Below are 18,249 nucleotides of genomic sequence, written 5' to 3'. Positions count from 1 at the left end.
CCTTCGCCATGGCAAGGCAGTGATCCATGAAGGGGAACTGATGTATGGAAGTGAGAGCTGGACCATAAAGAAGGCTGATCACCGAAGAATTGATACTTTTGAATTATGGTGCTGGAGGAGACTCTTGAGAGTCCCATGGACTGCAAGAAGATCCAACCTCTCCATTCTGAAGGAAATCAGCCCTGAGTGCTCACTGGAAGGACAGATCCTGAAGCTAAGGCTCCAATACTTTGGCCACCTCATGAGAAGAGAAGACTCTCTGGAAAAGACCCTGGTTGTTGGGAAAGATGGAGGGCACAAGGAGAAGGGGATGACAGAGGATGAGATGGTTGGACAGTGTTCTCGAAGCTACAAACATGAGTTTGACCAAACTGTGGGAGGCAGTGGAAGACAGGAGTGCCTGGCATGCTCTGGTCCAGGGGGTCACGAAGAGGCAGACATGACTAAACGACTAAACAACAACAGTAGCTGTTGCCATGTTTTTGTCAACTGGTGAGGCACTCATGCTGTACAATGGAACAAAAAAGAGAGATGTCATGGATGTCGTGGGGTGAACCCAAAACATTTCTGGTGTGAAATTTTAGTAGATTTCACTAGGAAGCTGGTGTGTGTGTGTGTGTGTGTGGTGCATTCTGGGCACAAAGGAAGCTATACAGTGGTACCTCAGGTTACAGACTCTTCAGGTTACAGATGCTTCATGTTACAGACTCGGCTAACCCAGAAATATTACCTCGGGTTAAGAACTTTGCTTCAGGATGAGAACAGAAATCTTGCTCCGGTGGTGCGGTGACAGTGGGAGGCCCCATTAGCTAAAGTAGTACCTCAGGTTAAGAACATTTTCAGGTTAAGAACGTACCTCCAGAATGAATTAAGTTATTAACCCGAGGTACCACTGTATATCCAGTCCACCCTGAAACTTTTGCAGGTGTAGAATATTGCAAGAAGTATTGGTTAGGACCACCCTGATACCCCCAGACCACAAATTGCCAGGTGCAGTATCAAACATTTTCATCACACTCGAGTTCATAGTGTAATATGATTCCCTATCATGTTCAAAAACTGATGTCCTGTGAACTGAAAGAGAGAACAAGACATCTACGGTATATGGTGCTATTTGAAGAAAAAGCTAACTATTATGCATTTTGGTGGGTATTTTAATGATTGAGCATGAAATAACTCTGCAAGATGCCTGTAGAAAGTCGAGCAAACTGACTATTCTGCAAAGGTTTGAAGAAGGGAGATGCACTTAATTCGGTTGCTGAATCTGTATTGGAGTGCAGAGGGCTCGTGAAGTCCTTTCCTTTTAAACGAGAGTTATCCTCGAATCTCTGAAGGGCCGCCACATGGAAGAAGGAGCAAAACTTGCTTTCCGTTGCTTCAGAGGCGAGGCCCCGAGTCAATGGATTCAAATGGCAAGAACAGAGATTCTGACTAAACCTTAGAAGAAACTTCATGACGGTTAAGAGCTGTGGAGCGGACTCACTCAGAAGGTGGTGGGCTCTTGTCCTTCCTCGGAAGTCTTTAAACAGAGCTTGGGTGGCCAGTGATTCTTTAACTGTGATTCTCGCCTTGTGGGATGCTGGACTTGATGACCTTTGGGGTCCCCTCCCAACACTACGATTCTGATTCTATGAAACGCAAGGGCTCTTCTTGCATTCCTGAGGACCAGATGGGTGAAAAAAGGAGACCCATGTTTTGTGAGCGAATAAAGAAATCTTACGTTGCTTCTCAAGCTTGCCAGTATCTGTGGTTTGATTACAAAAATCTGAGCTGTACATTCAGTTTAGAAATTCACCCCCCCCCTTTTTTTTTACCCTCCATTCAAACCTAGATGCCCCCTTGCAAGGAGAGCATCACCCAGAACCAAGCCATGGACTTAGAAAAAGGGGAACCTGACAGAACAGCAGCACACCTTGATATCGTTCACCTCCAGGTGCCTGTTCAACCTTGCATTGAAACCCTTCAGGGTGAAAAAGGTGCCCCCCCCCCCGGAAAAGAAGTGGCTGACTTCTTGCTGGCCCAGTGGAGAAAAAGAAATGGTTGGATTTGACATCCTTTGGTTCCAACAAGGGACCGCAGCTTCTTAGCCTTCCCCATCTCTCGCTTGGAGTTCCTTCTGTCCAGTTTCGGAATCTAGCCCAGGAAATTTAGGATCAAAGATGCTCCGTTGCCTCCGTGGTTTGCCTAAAGTTAATCGCCAGGTAGCCCAGCGCTGCTTCCCAACAAACTGGCCCCAGCGCTCCCGACTCTTCTCTGGCAGGAGCGAAGCTTTTGCAGATTGCAAGGCGCAACTCTGCCCCCTCCCTCCCTCCCTCTCTCCTCCCTCCCTCTCTCCCTCCTTCTCTCTTTCTCCTTCCATTCCCCCCTTCCTTGTGAGGAGGACCTGGGCCAGGGCTCCCTCTCGCTCGCGCTCTCTCGTCACCACTTTGACAGCTTCGCACCAAATCGGACGGCAGGGCGCAGGAGGCGTCGCGCGGGGGCCACTCTCCGCTGGATTAGAACTCGCCTCCTGCTCCTCGCCCGTCCCGTCGAGGGTTGCCGGCTGGAGAAGGCTCCCCGGAGTTGGAAGGGGAGGGCGGGGGGACGCCCGGATCCCGACCCCAACCTGCCAGATGGTAAGCCGGTAAGGGGTCCTTTTGGGCAGGGTCTCTCTCTTGGTGTGGGTGGGTGTTCTCTGCGTGCCAACTCCCGGGATGTGCTGGCTGGCGTGTGTGTCACTGTCCGGGGAGTTTGGACGGGCTCGGATTCCCGAAGCCCAAGGGAGAAGCAACTCGGCAGCTCCCCCCTCCCCGCCACTCGACGTGGGCGCCTTCAGCAGGGCGCCCCGTGAGAGAGGCGCTAGTGAGGGACCGAGGGGGTCATTCGTGGGGGCGCTTCCTGCGGGTAGTGGTGGGGAATGCTTTGGCAGAGTCCGCCCCGTCTAAGCCCGCCCGCTGCCCGCCCATCACCTTTGGGTAGGCGCGGTACAGGGCACTTTTTTGGGTAGGGGGCTCTGTGTGTTACTTGCAGTTGCAAAGAGGGCCCGTAGGGGAGGCAAGGGGTGCCCCCCCCAATTTCCCAGTCCAAGGGCACCGCTTGCCTACTATCGTGAGAGGCACCAGGTGGAAGACGTTTTGTTGGGGGGAGTGAAGCTGGAGGGTGTGTGTGTGTGTGTGTGCCTGAGGGTTTCAGACCCTCGTTCCGGATCCCGTCGAAGGGTCCTGAGCGCGCAGCCCGACAGAGGAGCCCCCGCCCCGCCGTCGAGGGGGGGGGGTTTCTCCGCTCCTCCCTCTCACCCCACCCCTCTTCCTCCCTCCCGGCAGAGCAGCGCCGCGCCCTGCCCAGAGCTGCCGCCGGCCTTCGCCGGGGGCGCCGTCTGCGCCCGCCCCTGGGCCCACCCGACGTCAGCGGCGGCAAAGGTTGCCCCGGAGACGTGGCTGGACGCCGTCTGGACCGCCGCGGGACTCCTGGACGACGACGAGGCACCGAGCGGCAGCAGCAGCAGCAGCAGCACCGCCGCCGGTAAGGAAGTGCCGTCCGACGGCCGGACAGGCGCGGCGCGGGCGCGCAGGCGAGAGGAGGAGGAGGAGGCGCGCCTCGGCCCGCCCCCTCCAGCCTCCTCCTCCTCCTCCTCCGGCCGCTGCGCTCGCAGTTTCGCACTCTCGGTCGGGGAGCGCGCCAGGTCGGAAGGCGCTAGTGCTTCCCTGGCTCCCTGCGGCGGCGCTTGCATGCAGCGGGGACCTGTCTGCGGTTCCCAAATCAGTTGGAAGGGACCCACCCACTTGGCGTGGAGAAAGTGGACAGAGTAAAGCATGTCTCCCTCTCGCGTAACACAAAAACCCATGAAGCGGAGCGTGGGAAGATCCATGGCAGATGAAAGAAAGCCCTTCCTCTTGCAGTGCATAGGTAACCTGTGGAACTCCTTGCCACAGGAGGCAGGGATGGCCACCCGCTTTGATGGCTTTGAAAGATGATTAGGCAAATTCATGGAGGAGGAGGAGAGGGTTATAGATGGCTACTAGCCAAAATGGAGGGACGCGGGTGGCGCTGTGGGTTAAACCACAGAGCCTAGGACTTGCCGATCAGAAGGTCGAAGGTCGGCGGTTCGAATCCCCACGACGGGGTGAGCACCTGTTGCTCGGTCCCTGCTCCTGCCCACCTAGCAGTTCGAAAGCACCTCAAAGTGCAAGTAGATAAATAGGTACCGCTCCAGTGGGAAGGTAAACGGCGTTTCCATGCGCTGCTCTGGTTCGCCAGAAGCGGCTTAGTCATGTTGGCCACATGACCCGGAAGCTGTACGCCAGCTCCCTCGGTTAGTAAAGCAAGATGAGCGCCACAACCCCAGAGTCGTCCGCAACTGGACCTAATGGTCAGGGGTCCCTTTACCTTTACCTCTAGCCAAACTGGCTATGCTCCACCTTCACATCTTTCCAGAAACGCCCCCTGATCTGGTACCAGCTAGAATCTTCTTTCTTGGTCTCCTCTCCCCTTTAGAAAACCCACATGGGATTTCACTTCCAGCATCAAAAAACTAGCAATTCCTTCACAGCATCAGTGTTGTGTGTCTTCAATCTGATAGAAGAACATAAGAAGAGACTGCTGGACCAGCCCAAAGGCCCATCTAGTCCTGCGTCCTGTACTCACTGCTTCCTGTGGCAGTGGCAGGGCATAATTAACTCCATAAGTTTATTATGCATTTTTAAACATTTATTTTGTTTTATTCTAGTAAATGATTACACACACACACACACAAAAGCAAAACCTCAAAGCAGTGCCAGAACTATTCACTGCCTGGAAGTCCAAAGCCTTTTTGACACAGCTGCTCAAGGGAATCACTTCTGCGATGCAGAGGCTCCAGAGTTCTGGCTTAACTAGAATCAGAGGGCGCTTGTCTTCCTTTCACCCACCGCCAGCAAAGTTAGGTCAAGGACTGCAAAAACTGTGGTCTCTGTGCCAAGCCGAGCATAGGCTGATCCATCAGGTCAGATGGGGTGTTGCCCCACCAGCCCCAGCTGGTCCCCACATCCTTGCTTCCATTCTTACAACCAGAGGATGGCTCTGGCGCCACCTACTGCTGGCCTCCGTGTCTTCTGACCTATCTGTCTCTATCTCTCCCATCTGGAGCTGCCTGTCTGGGGATCCTCAGGTCTGGACCGTTTTCACACACCAATACCCCATCCTGTAGAATTTCATCCGTTATATTTTATCTGCACGATCAGAACAAATTTCAGGAACCAAAACGTTGCATTGAAAAATGTGATTCTCAAGCTGCCTGGCCCCAAAATGGCAACTGGGCATTCTGTTTTGATGACTGTAACCCAGGTTTAAGGAGCCATTTGGCACCTAGCTAACATATCTGAGTTTCTGAATTCCCGACCTAGCAGGAATTATTTAGCTGTGATTCCTGCATTGCCCAGGGTTGGGCTAGATGACCCCTGGTGTCCGTTCCAGCTGTACAATTCTACAATGGTTCTTCTTATGTTCTTTGATCTCCCTCCTCTGCCTTTTCTCTCTACACTGATTTTCTCCCTGGTATGTCTGGTCGCTCCCTGGTAAGCCTGAGGCTGTCAGCATTATCATGTTCCTTATTTTATTTTATTTTATTTTATTTTATTTTATTTTATTTTATTATTTTATTTTATTTTATTTATTTTATTTTATTTTATTTTATTTTATTTTATTTTATTTTATTTTATTTATTTTATTTTATTTTATTTATTTTATTTTATTTTATTTTATTATACTATACTATACTATACTATACTATACTATACTATACTATACTATACTATACTGTGGCTACTTCCTGTCGGCAAAGCATCACCAGTGATGACTTCGCACACCTGATTCTCGTGCACAGACCAGTTTCCTTGCACGAGAGCACCATCTCCAAGTCCCTCTTTCATCCTGGGCCCCTCTCCTTTTGCAAATCAAGCCCTGGAGAAGACTCCTTGGACTCTAAACACTCTACAAGATCCACTTGCAGTCTCTCCCCACACACTTGCCTCCCAGGCCAATTAACCCTTCTGCTCCTGGGAACAAATGTCATGGCGGCAGGAGTCCCGAGGTTTCTGAGCGGGGGCGAAGGGCTTGTGGGAACCAGCCCCTCAAGGGGCGCAAGAGAGGGGCTGCATTGCCTTTGTGGTCTGAGTGGGCCTTGAAAGGTACTCCAGACCTCTCCAGCTCCTCTTGGTCCTGGGATGCCAAGAACAGCTCAGAATGGGAATGTTTGGCAAACTGCAGCAGAGAGCTTGGTGATCAAGTATTATTTAGGGGACAGAATTCATTTTTAATGGGGAAAGAGGGAGGGGCGGCCTTTCTCTTGGGATGGTCTGTGCAGCCGCCACACCGGACTGTAGCTCAGAAGACGCCGTTGACATATGCGGCACCCCTGTTAAACCCTCTTCACTGGTTGCCCACTTACAGTCCAGCCAGAATCAAGGTTCTTCTATTAATTGACAAAGCCCTGAGCAACTTTGGCCCAGGGTGCCTGAACACTGATCTCCCAGCTCCATCACTGAGATCACCTGGAGGAGCATCACTGGAGGCAGCGATGCTTCTGAGTGCCAGCTTCTGGAAAGCACAGGACGGGAGAGTTGTTCTTGCGCTCGAATCCTGCCTGCTGGTTTTCCACAGTCACCTGGTCAGCCACTGTGAGAACAAGATGCTGGACTAAATGGGATCCATTGGCCTGATCCAGGAGGCTCTTCTCAGGTTCTTAGGAGTGCCATTGGTCATTCCACAAGTTGGCGAGACTCATTTGACAACAGCGAGAAACCAAGCGTCTAGTGCAGTGATGGCCAAACTTGGTCCTCCAGCTGTTTTGGGACTACAACTCCCATCATACCTAGCTAACAAGACTAGTGGTCAGGGGATGATGGGAGTTGTAGTCCCAAAACAGCTGGAGGACCAAGTTTGGCCGCCACTGGTCTAGTGTCATCGGCCCAGCCCTGTGGAACGCCCTGCCACTGGAAATTCTCAGCTAAAGCTCCCACTTCTTCAGATGATACAGAGGAATAATAAGTGAATGGGTGTGTGGGTTCCCTGCCGCCCTTTGAGGGGAACCCAACATGCATGAAGGTTTCAATCTTCCTCACATTCTTGTAACCCTCAATTCCAGCTCTCTGATTTCTTTGATCTCTCTCTGTTGCTGCAGATCATTTCTGCAATTTGGGCATCTCCCTCCAAGACGATGCAGGGTCTGGAGACCAGCTCTCCACGCAGCTCTACAGGAACAAACAGGTAACAATTGTGAATCTACACCAGTCTGAAATTAGGCTGGGATTTTGATGCCGAAAACCGGGGTTTATTTATTGCAGCTGAATTCGGGGGATGCGTGAGAATATCAGTTTAAGCATTGCTGGCCAGTGTTACAGCGCAGATCTTACATGCTCACCTGCCCCAAGGTATAAAATGCAGCTGGGATGACTTTTGAAGGGGACCCTTTTATTTCTCTTGCCTTGTTGAAATCCCCTCTGAAAATGGAGAAGGAGATGAACTGGTAACCCCGCATTGTGATGGAGCTAATCCTGTGTGTTTAATCCCTGCGCATTGTTCGCTGTTGACTTTCCCCTCCCTCCTGCACACATTTTTGTGCCTTTGTGGTTACGTTTTTCAAAGGAATCTCCTCAAATACACGGCGAGAGAATAGAAAAAGTCAGAAGTGAGTCTGGGACAGTCGTACTCCTGATCTCCTTGGCTCCCTCAGGTTCCCTGCTGGGTGTTGGGTTCCAAAGGCACCTGTGCTAAGTTAGCAGTTTGGGTTACACGGCGTCGGAGCTTTCCGTCCTCACCCTTATCAGAGAATCATAGAGTTGGAAGAGACCACAAGGGCCACCGAGTCCAACCCCCTGCCAAGCAGGAAACACCATCAGAGCACTCCTGACATATGGTTGTCAAGCCTCTGCTTAAAGACCTCCAAAGAAGGAGACTCCACCACACCCCTTGGCAGCAAATTCCACTGTCAAACAGCTCTTACTGTCAGGAGGCTCTTCCTAATGTTTAGGTGGAATCTTTTTTCTTGTAGTTTGGAACCATTGCTCCGTGTCCGCTTCTCTGGAGCAGCAGAAAACAACCTTTCTCCCTCCTCTATGTGACATCCTTTTATATATTTGAACATGGCTATCATATCACCCCTTAACCTCCTCTTCTCCAGGCTAAACATGCCCAGCTCCCTTAGCCGTTCCTCATAAGGCATCGTTTCCAGGCCTTTGACCATTTTGGTTGCCCTCCTCTGGACACATTCCAGTTTGTCAGTGTCCTTCTTGAACTGTGGTGCCCAGAACTGGACACAGTACTCCAGGTGAGGTCTGACCAGAGCAGAATACAGTGGCACTATTACTTCCCTTGATCTAGATGCTATACTCCTATTGATGCAGCCCAGAATTGCATTGGCTTTTTTAGCTGCCGCGTCACACTGTTGGCTCATGTCAAGTTTGTGGTCAACCAAGACTCCTAGATCCTTTTCACATGTACTGCTCTCTTCTCTGTGTTTCGCAGCTTCAAGACACCCTCTTGCAGAAGGAGGAAGAGCTGGCCAGGCTTCAGGAGGAGAACAACCACCTCAGGCAGTTCTTGAACTCCGCTCTGGTCAAGCAGTTAGAGGAGAAAACCAAGGTAACCAGGGCAGGGAGAGACAGAGAGAGAGAGGGGGAGAGAGAGATCACGGCCTGTGAGACATAGCCACGTGACCCATTCAGAACATAAGAACATTCTTTGCTCTACGGTGGTATCTTGGTACTTGAATGGCTTGGCTCCTGAACAAATTGGCTCCCGAATGCTGCAAGTGTGGTGTAGTGGTTAAGAGCGGTAGTCTCGTAATCTGGGGAACCGGGTTCGCGTCTCCGCTCCTCCACATGCAGCTGCTGGGTGACCTTGGGCCAGTCCCACTTCTCTGAAGTCTCTCAGCCCCACTCACCTCACAGAGTGTTTGTTGTGGGGGAGGAAGGGAAAGGAGAATGTGAGCCGCTTTGAGACTCCTGAAGGGGAGTGAAAGGCGGGATATCAAATCCAAACTCTTCTTCTTCTTCTTCTTCAAACCGGGAAGTGAGTGTTCCGGTTTGCAAATGTTTTTCGGAAGCTGAACGTCCGATGCAGCTTCCACAGCTTCCAATTACGTGCAGGAAACTCCTGCAGCAAATCGGAATCAGCGCCTTGGTTTTTGAACCCTTTTGGGAGTCGAATGGACTCCCGGAACGGATTGAATTCGAGAACCAAGGTACCACTGTATTTCTGTACTCCAGGCATAATTTTATAAACTTCTGTCCTGCCCCTCTTAGTTGCCTTGTCTCTAAATTAAAAAGTCTCAAATGGTGATCGTTCCTCACTTCGTTCCCTTGATCATTTTGGAGGTGAGGGGGGCAAAAATGGGGTCGCACCATAAATTTGCATAATGGCATGATGATATTGGCAGTTTTATTTCCAGTTCCTTTCCAAATTCACCTGGAGACCCTCCAGATTTCCTTTTCATTGCACATCCATGATGATTTGTGCTCAAGGTGCTTTTGGGGCGGTTATACAAAATCCCAGTTTCAGAACTGTTTGCACCTGCAAAAGTTATGGGATGTTGATACTGCTTCATTTCCAGTCGATGGTTGTCCTGTAACGCCCTGCTGAAATCCTGTAAATGTTGCTGTTGGGATCTGTCTGTCTTTTGCTGTGCTATAGCGCTTCCAGACAGCAGGAATCTCGTAGCATTGGAGTAGCATCACAGAACACTCAGTAAAGCAGGATAAATTCACCCCAATTTCCTGCATCGAGAACATGTTGCAGAAGACACGCACCAGGAAACACCAGGCCCTTAAAATTTGATGAATCCTGTGCATCTTCTACTCTCCAGCTAGTGTTGTGATTCGTCCCACCCCTGTGACAACTTCTCATAGCTAACAGGGGCAGGAGTGGAGTCACAGGGCTTAAGTAAATCTGGTGTATTTGAAACAATAAAAAATAAAATAAAAATTCCTTCCAGTAGCACCCTAGAGACCAACTACGTTTGTTATTGGTATGAGCTTTCGTGTGCATGCACACTTCTTCAAGATACATGAACACGAAAGCTCATACCAATAACAAACTTAGTTGGTCTCCAAGGTGCTACTGGGGACGCTGTGGGTTAAACCACAGAGCCTAGGGCTTGATGATCAGAAGGTCGGTGGTTCGAATCCCCGCGACGGGGTGAACTCCCGTTGCTCGGTCCCTGCTCCTGCCAACCTAGCAGTTCAAAAGCACGTCAAAGTGCAAGTAGATAAATAGGCACCGCTTCAGCAGGAAGGTAAACGGCATTTCCGTGCACTGCTCTGGTTCGCCAGAAGCGGCTTAGAAGAAGAAGGAGAAGGCAGAAAATCTAAAAGAAGGAATAATACCAGATTATAAAGCAGAAATAAGGATAAAGTGAACCTAGCAATAACCCAAAATGTCTCTTAAGTTTTTTTCGTGGAATGTGAACGGCTTTAACGATAAGCCCAAGAGAAATAAATTTGAAAAGATTATAAAGAAAAAAAAACATTGATGTCATTTGTTGCCAAGAAACCCATGTTGCTAAAAAACACAAGCATATTCTAATAAATAAAAGGTTGGGAATAGAATTCATTAATTCAGATTCTAAGAAAAAGAGAGGAGTAGTAATTTATGCGAAAGAGAAATTAGAACCCAAACAAATATGCAAAGATGAGGAAGGAAGAATCTTAGGAATCCAAATTAATTACCAGGGAGAGAGAATAAATGTGGTAACAGTCTATGCCCCAAACTCAAATAGAATGGAGTTTTTTAAAAAATTGGAACAACTTTTATTAGATTTAGATAACAACAAACTAGTCCTACTTGGAGATTTAAACGCGGTGCCGACACCAGAATTAGATAGAAACACAAGGAAAAAAAAATTAAACCAAGGGAAATTACCAAAATCGTTTAATGATTTGGAAGAAAATCTGGACTTAATAGATATATGGAGATATAGAAACCCCACAACGAAACAATTTACCCACTTCTTTGAACCACACCAGAGTTGGAGCAGACTGGATCAAATATGGATTTCGAGAGAATTAGTAATAAGAACAGAGAGATGTGAAATTTTACCCAGAACTTTATCGGATCACAGCCCAATAACATTACAATTAAAATGGAAGACCCAAGGTCTGTACAGATGGAGAATGAATGACTACCTATTTGAAAAAGAAGAAGTGATCGAAAAAGCAAAAACCACTATAAAAGATTATTTTGCTTTAAATATTAACAAAGAGACTGGAATAGATATAGTATGGGATGCCAGTAAGGCAGTGTTAAGAGGTCTTCTGATACAACAAAACTCCCAAAGAAAAAAGGCTAAGGAAAGAAAAAAAGAAGAATTAATCCTTCAACTGAAAGAATGTGAAAAAAATATGATAAAAAATCCAAAAGATGATTGCCATAAGCAACAATACAAAATGCTCCAAACACAATATTCAACATTAATAAGCCAAGAGGTTGAATGGGGAATAAAGTTAATGAAACAAAAGTTCTTCGAATCAGCAAATAAAATTGGAAAATTTCTGGCGTGGCAACTGAGGAAAAGAAGAAAATGTAGCATCATAAATAAAATAAAAGTAGATGACCAAGTTATGGAAGATCCTAAAATAATAAAAAACCACTTCCTTAAATTTTATATGAACTTATACAAAAGAGAAAAAGAAGATTTAACGAACATTATAAAATACCTAGAAGAAAATAGTCCAAAAAAAATAACAGAAGAAGAAAGAACCGCCTTAAACAGACCCATAAAAATAGAGGAAATTCGAGAAGCGATCAAGAGGATGAAATTAGGAAAAGCCCCAGGACCAGATGGTTTATCAGCTAAATATTACAAGGTCCTAGAGGAATATATAACACCAGTACTATGTGATGTTATGAATGAGATATTAAGAGGAGGAAAAATGCCAACATCCTGGAAAGAAGCCTACATTACCTTGATCCCAAAACCAGATTCAGATAAACTTAACATTAAGAATTACAGACCGATTTCACTACTGAACAATGATTATAAAATCTTTGCAGACATAATGGCACATAGACTTAAAAAATGTTTAATTAGCCTTATACACAGTGATCAGGCCGGCTTCCTTCCTAATAGACAAATAAAAGACAACATCAGACATACAATAGACATTATTGAATATCTAGAATGTCATAACGAAATCCCTGCCGCTTTAATGTTCGTTGACGCCGAGAAGGCTTTCGATAATGTCTCCTGGGGTTTTCTAATAAAATGTCTGGAAAAAACAGGGATAGAGGGCACATTCCTAGAAGGAGTTAGAGCAATATACACACAACAAAGAGCCAGATTAATTATAAATAACAATCTGACAGAACAGTTTGAAATAGCAAAAGGTACTCGACAGGGGTGCCCTCTATCACCGCTGCTGTTTATCATAGTCTTAGAGACAATTACAAATAAGATAAGGAAAACCCCAGAGATCCGTGGTATAAAAATCGGCGCGAATGAACATAAATTGAAAACATATGCAGATGACCTTATGTTGTCATTGGAAGAACCAAAGGAGAGCATCGGCAAAGTCATAAAATTACTAGAAGAATTTGGAAAACTATCGGGATTTAAATTGAACAAAGAAAAAACCAAAATAATGACTAAAAATATGAAAGAAGACATCATAAATGAGCTTGAAAGACAAACTGGAATTAAAATAACCAAAAAAGTAAAATATCTTGGAATTTGGATAACTATGAAAAATATAAATTTGATGGAAAATAATTATAAGAAAACATGGAAAGAGATAATGAAGGACTTGGATATATGGAACAGATTACACCTCTCGTGGTTGGGCAGAATGGCGGCAATTAAAATGAGTTTATTACCCAAATTACTCTTCTTATTCCAGAACATTCCAATAATTAGGGGAATTGCAATTTTTAAAGAATGGCAGAGACTACTTTCCAAATTTATTTGGCAGGGAAAAAGACCCAGAATTAAATTTAAATTGCTTACAGACCAAAGAGATAGGGGGGGTCTTGCGGTCCCAAATCTGAGGTTATATTATGAGGCCGCATGTCTTTGTTGGGTAAAAGACTGGATCGTCATAAAAAATAGAGATATGTTAGATCTAGAGGGGTTTAATTTAAGATTCGGTTGGCACGCTTATCTATGGCGAGATAAGGGAAGGGTTCATAAAGGTTTTTCTAATCATATTTTCAGAGGGCCACTATTGGAAGTCTGGGAAAGGAATAAAAAATTGCTTGAGCAGAAGACACCCTGGTGGCTATCACCAATTGATATTTTAACAATTAAAAAATTAAACATTGAGGGGGAACGATGGACGTATGAGGACTTATTAACCAAAACAGAATCCGGGTGGAGGATTAGACCATACGAAGAAATAAAAAATAAGTTGACTGGTTGGATTCAATATCATCAAATAAATTCTATGTGGACGGAAGATAAAAAGATTGGAATAAATGAGAAAAAATCTAGATTCCAGATTGAAATAATAGAAAGTAAAACAAAATTACTATCAAAAATGTATAACCAGTTGCTTGAGTGGGACACCAAGGATGAGGAAGTAAAGGAGGTGATGGTGAGGTGGGCGGTAGATCTAGGGTATAATATAGAGTTTGATAAATGGAAGGCTTTATGGTGTAAAGATATGAACTTTTCAGCATGCACGACACTTAAGGAAAATATGTACAAGATGATGTACAGATGGTACATAACGCCGATAAAATTGCATAAAATTTATAGAACAGGTGACAAACTGTGTTGGAAATGTAAGAGTAAAGAGGGCGAATTTATTCACATGTGGTGGACGTGCGAGATTCTCAAAAAATTCTGGGAATCTATCTATAATGAATTAAAAAAAAATTTCAAATATACGTTTGTTAAAAAACCTGAAACCTTCCTGCTGGGGATAATTGGCAAAGATATTAAAGAAGAAGATAGAACCCTTCTTCAATACGCAACAGCGGCCGCTAGAACCCTCATAGCACAGTACTGGAAAACAGCAAAAACCCCAACATTAAAGGAGTGGCAATTTAAATTAATGGATTACTTAGAATTGGCAAAATTGACTCAGAAAATAAGAAATCAAAAAAGTACAAAATTTAGTAATGAATGGGATAAATTTAGAATATATATGGAAATAGAGACAAGGGGAAAATCAAAATGTTAATCAGAAATATAGATGTATTTTAAAAAAAAAAATCACAGTAGGCATGAGATAACGCTTACTACGTTATAAATTTTATTTTGGAATAGATACAGCAGAAAGATAATTAAGATAACATTATCCGAAATCGAGATAAAGGGAAGTCGATCAATGTTGTTGTAAAATTAATGTTGTGTTGTTTAAGTTGTAAAATTAATGTTGTGTTGTTAAAGTTGTGTTGTTTATGTTGTACGTATTTTATGTTCTTTTTCTTTTCTTTTTTTTCTTTTCTTTTTATGTTTATTTCATTTACTTTTGTCTGTTGTATGTCTGTGAAATATAGTTATGCAAAACTTTATAAAAATATTAAAAAAAAAAAAAAAAGAAGCGGCTTAGTCCTGCTGGCCACATGACCCAGAAGCTGTACGCCAGCTCCCTTGGCCAATAAAGCGAGATGAGCACCACAACCCCAGAGTCAGTCACAACTGGGCCTAATGGTCAGGGGTCCCTTTACCTTTACCTTTATGGTGCTACTGGAAGGAATTTTATTTTTATTTTATTTTTTGTTTCGACTACGGCAGACCAACACGACTACCTACCTGTAACTGGTGTATCTGGTTAGGCAGACTCCCCCTTCCAGCCTCTTATGCTTATAAACTGCACAATATTCTCAGACTTGCTCATTAGATGTTCTCTGTCCCCCTCTCTCTGCTGCCCTCTCAAACAGGAGCTGCTGCGGCAGAGCGGCCAGAAATCTCACAGCCCACTCCAGAGTGGCAAGCGGAGGCTGAGAGCAGAAGGCCTTCCCCTTCCTCGCGAGGCGTCCCACCCGCAGAAGGCCAGGCGGAACCTGCTGGGCTCTTTCTCAGCCTGTGAAGAGCCACGTGACCCCCACGTGGACACCTGGGTCCTCCGGACGCTGGGCCTCAAAGACCTAGACACAATTGACGAGTCGCCTGCTTCAGCTAACTACAGTGCCTTGACCCCGGAGCTTCCTCTGGGCTCTTTCACTGGGGACCCACCTGAGGCAACGAACTTTGGGTGCAATGACAGCCAGCCAGCTGTTTACAGGTGTGCCGCTTTGCTGTCCGCAGACAGGACGAGCGGCATGAGTGAAGAGCCTTTGGGTCACGCACCCGACCCACCTTGCCATTTCTTACTGCCTGAGAATAACTACCCTCCGCTGCCTTGTGGACTGCCCTGCTGCTCGGACGCCTCTCCCACCCCAACGGAGGTGGCTTTCACCACCTCCTTGAGCCCCCACTGCAACGTCAAAACGCACACCTTCCGCCAGGGACAGGCTTTTGTGCGCCGGGATGAAGATGGAGGATGGAAGCTGACTTGGGTACCCAAGCAGCCTGAGTGAAGGAGCTCTCCTCTGTCCATCCCCCAAACCCCAAACCCACCTCAGCACTGCCAGGAAAACAATGTGTTTACAGATTAAGAGTGATAAAAAACATTAAAGGCCCTATTGCATTTCTGTTGAGAATGGGAGGGCCTGGGATTATCAGACTGCTAGTCTGATATGCAGCTATGGAAGTCTAGATCACTGTCTAGAAGCAAATTGCAGCCACCCATCTATGGATCAAAGCTGATCGATGCGGACAGTCAAACCACGAGCAGTGAGCAGGTGAATGGCAGGCAGGTGATGCTCTGTGCAAGTTTGCAAAGCTACATGGCTCCTGCCGGAAACCTTTTCATCTTCCCTCCAACTCCCTCCCATGTGCCCCCCAAGGAGTTTGAGAGCTCCATTTGCTCCGGGGGTGGGGGAGGGGGTTACAACTTTGTGATTTCTATCCAAAGAGGAGGCCTCCTCTTCAGACCCAGAAACCTTGCCATGTTCTATAGCTTGCCTGGCGAGTAACAATGGCAATCCATTTTGCACATGCTCAGAGGCGCTCTGTACCTGCTGCTGGGCCCTAGGCTCAGCCCTGGAGATCCGTGGGTCAGATGAGCTTTGGCAGCAGCAGGCAATGAAGTCCCCAAAGTGCTGCCCACATGGGTGCCTGCCTGCCTCATGCTCGTGCTTGAGCAGGGAGAGGCAGGATGCGTCCCACCAGCTGCACTTTCCCCCGCTGCTGCCTGAAGAAGAGCCCTGAAGACTTGCCAGAAAACTCCGACAAAAATGATCTGCTCCAGTTGAAGGACAACTTGGTTCCTCCAGCATTGAAGGACTTGACTTTTCCATTTCATGCCACCTACTTCCCCCTCTGTCGGTGCTGCCCTGGCGCATTATTGCTTTGCCACAAATGGATCGCTCTCCTTCCACCCAGAGCCGTGTGCTGTTGGGGGTGTCATGTTTAACAGCCCATGGAGCAGTTAGTGGAGGCCTGGCTGTCAGTGCAGGAAGATGTAAGACGAACCCTGAAACCAAAGCATGGAGAACATCAGAAGAAGCTGCTGGATCAGGCCAGAGGGAGCCCTCCTAGTCCAGCACCCTGTTCTCACAGTGGCCAAGCAGATGCCCCAATGGAAAGGATGCCCCAAGCAGGATTCGAACACAATAGCAGCTCTCCCCTCCTGTGCTTTCCAGTAATTGGGATTGAGAAGCATCGCTGCCTCCTTTCAACTGTGGAGGCAAGGAGATTCCACCCTGCAAAGAACTGAGAGCGCAGTTGTCAGTTCCTTGTGGAGGGATACTGCCAGGTCAGTTGTCGTTGGGTAACTGAAATGTTCTCGAAGCTACAAACATGAGTCTGACCAAACTGCGGGAGGCAGTGGAAGACAGGAGGGCCTGGCGTGCTCTGGTCCAGGGGGTCACGAAGTGTTGGACACGACTAAACGACTCAACAACAACAAAACTGAAATGCAGTTCCTTTTCTGCTGCTAACTGTACAGTTTCCAGAATTTACTGCAGCTGCGCCTTCATTGCAGCTGTGACCAGAAGATATTGCGCCCACAGCCAGTAATGCCCTACTGTAGCAAAGGATGGTTTAGCTGGAAGGGATCTGGGTCTACTCTGAGCCTGTCCTAATGTTTAATCCAGTCCTGACCACTCACATCACCTCTGGCGGAGACACTGCCACTGAAACCAGTGCCACGGCTGCATGAGAATAATGGCAGAGGAGCTGACTCCCTACCAAAGCTGAAACAGAATTTGGCACAGCTGTTTCTCCCCTCTGGCCCCAGTTCAAATCAAGAATTTTGAGTTTTTCCAAATTTTGAGTGTGAAATGCAATTTTATTTCTTTGCTTCTCTTTTTGTTTTTTAGCCACACTACTGACACATCTCAAGGCAATTATGTTAAACGTTAACTTTCCAGATTCACCATTAACTTTGCTTTGTTTCTAATGTCACTAAATCCAAAAATGTCAGTCAGTGAGAATACTTGGGGCGGGGGAGGTCTTAAATTAGGATAACAGAAACTCATCTTTCCCTTCTTCAGGGAAATTCCAGAATTCTTCCAGATAAGTTCCAGTTCTGCTTCACATTGCTATTAACAACACAAACAGGTTGCAGAGAGATTGGTGTGTCCGGAACATCTTCGTTCAACTCAGTCATCATGCCAGGCTTGAAAAGGCTCCACACCCCTCGTTCTCCTAAATTTGTTCTGAAGTGGAACCCAATTCTCTGTAAGCTGATCGACCTGTATTTGGGCTGAGCATTGCAGAATGTAGATGGCAACCTCATACAGTGGTACCTCGGGTTAAGAACTTAATTCGTTCCGGAGGTCCGTTCTTAACCTGAAACTGTTCTTCACCTGAAGCACCACTTTAGCTCATGGGGCCTCCCGCTGCTTCCGCGCCACTACTGCACGATTTCTGTTCTCATCCTGAAGCAAAGTTCTTAACCTGAGGTACTATTTCTGGGTTAGCAGAGTCTTAAACCTGAAGCGTATGTAACCTGAAGCATATGTAACCCGAGGTACCACTGTAGTTGCTTTGGAAGACGATAATCAGGCATCGGCACAATATGACCAGTCCAATGAAGTTGATGTTGAAGAACCATTGCTTCAACAATGGCGATCTTTGCTTCTTCCAAGTACACTGGTACAGTGGTACCTCAGGTTAAGAACTTAATTCATTCTGGAGGTCTGTTCTTAACCTGAAACTGTTCTTAACCTGAAGCACCACTTTAGCTAATGGGGCCTCCTGCTGCCACTGCACCTCCGGAGCACGGTTTCTATTCTCATCCTGAAGCAAAG

The 18,249-nt window shown here is 46.6% G+C and overlaps 1 protein-coding gene and 1 long non-coding RNA gene across 2 annotated transcripts in view; one reads left to right on the top strand and one right to left on the bottom strand.

Annotated features, from left to right (window-relative positions):
* Positions 1 to 18,249, bottom strand: part of LOC307217218 — a 671,692-nt gene that overhangs the window by 614,679 nt on the left and 38,764 nt on the right. The gene's annotated exons all lie outside the window — the stretch shown is intronic.
* GMNC (geminin coiled-coil domain containing) lies at positions 1,832 to 15,608 on the top strand (the record flags this gene model as incomplete). The annotated part of the gene is made up of 6 exons (XM_079978570.1): positions 1,832 to 1,933; positions 2,378 to 2,623; positions 3,303 to 3,501; positions 7,136 to 7,221; positions 8,479 to 8,595; positions 14,833 to 15,608. The coding sequence occupies 6 exons, from the start codon at positions 1,832 to 1,834 to the stop codon at positions 15,469 to 15,471; spliced, it is 1,389 nt and encodes a 462-aa protein (XP_079834696.1). The 3' UTR covers positions 15,472 to 15,608.

This window comes from Podarcis cretensis (genome assembly GCF_951804945.1).
Source record: "Podarcis cretensis genome assembly, chromosome: 5".
NCBI lineage: Eukaryota > Metazoa > Chordata > Lepidosauria > Squamata > Lacertidae > Podarcis > Podarcis cretensis.
This window is presented reverse-complemented; position numbering and strand designations above follow the sequence as displayed.